This window comes from Nannobrachium achirus, assembly GCF_963921795.1.
Source record: "Nannobrachium achirus genome assembly, chromosome: 5".
NCBI lineage: Eukaryota > Metazoa > Chordata > Actinopteri > Myctophiformes > Myctophidae > Nannobrachium > Nannobrachium achirus.
In genome coordinates this window covers 54,141,301-54,143,693 of record NC_137814.1, presented here as the reverse complement: position 1 = coordinate 54,143,693, position 2,393 = coordinate 54,141,301, and the positions used below count along the sequence as shown (strand labels likewise).

At 44.3% G+C, this 2,393-nt stretch overlaps 1 protein-coding gene across 1 annotated transcript; it reads left to right on the top strand.

Annotated features, from left to right (window-relative positions):
• Window positions 1-291: 291 nt before the first annotated feature.
• LOC308285190 (protein NLRC3-like) lies at window positions 292-2,118 on the top strand (the record flags this gene model as incomplete). The annotated part of the gene is made up of 1 exon (XM_080725906.1): window positions 292-2,118. One exon carries the CDS (start codon window positions 292-294, stop codon window positions 2,116-2,118), a length of 1,827 nt encoding a protein of 608 aa, XP_080582032.1.
• Window positions 2,119-2,393: the final 275 nt, after the last annotated feature.

Here is a 2,393-nt window from a genome sequence, read left to right as displayed (position 1 = left end):
ATTTAAAATGTATTTTTTTAGCTCTTCCATTCCATACATTCCAATGACATCATCAACAACAGCTGTTGTTCCCCTTGAGTAAAAGATAACTATTTCCAAAATGAATAAAATATTTAAGGTTTTTAATTTGTAATTTGAATTATAGTAGGTAATTATAATGTATGAAGGCATACAAGTTTTATTATCCAGCTAAATGTTATTTTTTCTCTTCTCATTTCAGATGTCAGTCCGCAGGGTGATTTGAACGATTATAAAGTCAGTTTGAACAGTCTTGATGAAGTGAAAGACCACATGACAGAAGAGTCTGGAACCTCCCTCACTAGCACCTACACAGAGATCTACATCTCACAGGGAGAGAGTGAAGGGGTTAATAGGCAACATGAGGTGATACAGCTTGAGACAGCTTCCAACATGAAGACCTTCCATGACGAACCAATCAACTGCTGTGACATCTTTAAACCCCGCCCTGGCAGAGAGACACCCATCAGAAGAGTTCTGACCAAGGGCATCGCTGGCATTGGAAAAACATTTTCTGTGCGTAAGTTCGCTCTGGACTGGGCAAGGGGTTTGGAAAATCAAGATGTAAATCTCCTGATTCCCTTTTCATTCCGGGAGCTGAACTTGGTCAGAGATGAGCAGTACAGTCTTCTCTCACTGATCCATGATTTCCACCCAACATTAAAGAAGGTCACAGCAGAGCAGCTCGCTGTCTGGAAAGTTGGCTTCATCTTTGATGGTCTGGATGAAAGCAGGTTTCCATTGTACTTCCAAAAAAACAACATTGTTTCTGATGTCACAGTGACATCACCAGTCGGTGCTCTGTTGACAAACCTCATCGAAGGGCATCTGCTCCCCTCAGCCCTCCTCTGGATAACCACTAGACCTGCAGCAGCCAATCAGATCCCTCCTGAATATGTTGATATGGTGACAGAAGTGCGAGGGTTCACGGACCCCCAGAAGGAGATGTACTTTAGGAACAGATTCAGTGATGAGGAACAGACCAGCCCTGAACCTCAGAAGAAGGAGTCTTTAAAGAACAGATTCAGTGAAGAGAAGCTGGCCGACAGAATCCTCTCACACTTGAAGACATCAAGGACCCTCCACATCATGTGTCACATCCCACTCTTCTGTTGGATCATTGCTACCGTTCTGCTGGACATGTTGATGACACACACGATAGGACAGTTGCCAAAGACCATGACTCAGATGTGCTGCCACTTCCTGTTGGTTCAGACAAAGAGAAAGAATCAGAAGTATGAGGCTCATGATGTGAAGAAGAAAGAAAAGGAAAAAGGGAATCAACAGCACCTCACAAAGAGTGACAGTGATGTTCTTCTGAAGCTGGGCAGGTTGGCATTTGAACACCTAAACAGAGGCAGCATCATGTTCTACCAAGAAGACCTGGAAAAGTGTGGTCTTAATGTGAAAGACGCCTCGCTGTACTCAGGAGTGTGCACAAAGATCTTCAAAAGAGAGTCTGTGCTGTTCCAGAAAACGGTCTACAGCTTTGTTCATCTGAGCATCCAGGAGTTTCTGGCTGCAGTCTACCTGTTCCACTGTTTCACCCAGAAGAACAAGAAGGTAATGGAGACATTTCTGCGAGGAGAAGGAGAAAAAGAAGAAAAGGAAGAAGAGGACATTACTCTGGAAGACTTCCTGTACAGAGTCATGGTAAAATCCCAGGAGAGTAAAAATGGACACCTGGACCTCTTTGTCCGCTTCCTTCATGGCCTCTTACTGGAGTCCAACCAGAGTTTGTTAGGAGGCCTACTGAGTCAGAGAACAGAGAACAGTCCTGAGAGCATCCAGAGAGTCATTAACAACCTGAAGGAGTTGAGAAACGACGCCTCTCCTGACAGATGTATCAACATCTTCCACTGTTTGATGGAGATGAACGACCACTCAGTATATCAGGAGATCCAACAGTACCTGAAGTCAGAGACTAGAACGGAGAAACTGTCTGAGACCCAGTGTTCAGCTATGGCCTTCATGCTGCAGACGTCAGAGAAGGTTCTGGAAGAGTTGGACCTTGACAAATACAACACATCAGAGGAGGGGCGACGGAGACTGATCCCAGCTGTGAGGAACTGCAGAAAGGCTCGGTTAGTAGTCATGTGAATAGAAACATCCTAGAGTCCATCTGCCATTACAGTTAATTAATTAACATTATAATTGTGGGCTCGTCTGAAAGCCAAAACGCTATAGGTCAAGTTTATTCTCCTTAAAGAAATGACCGACTGTACAAAGGCAGGGCCCATTGCCAACAAGGAGCAGCGTTCTTGGTGACATCACAACCAACAAGTGCAAACTGATATAAACACGTGGACTCGAGACCAGTATATTATATCAGGTTGCAATCAGAATCAAATTCTGTCTGCAACCAAACACTCAGC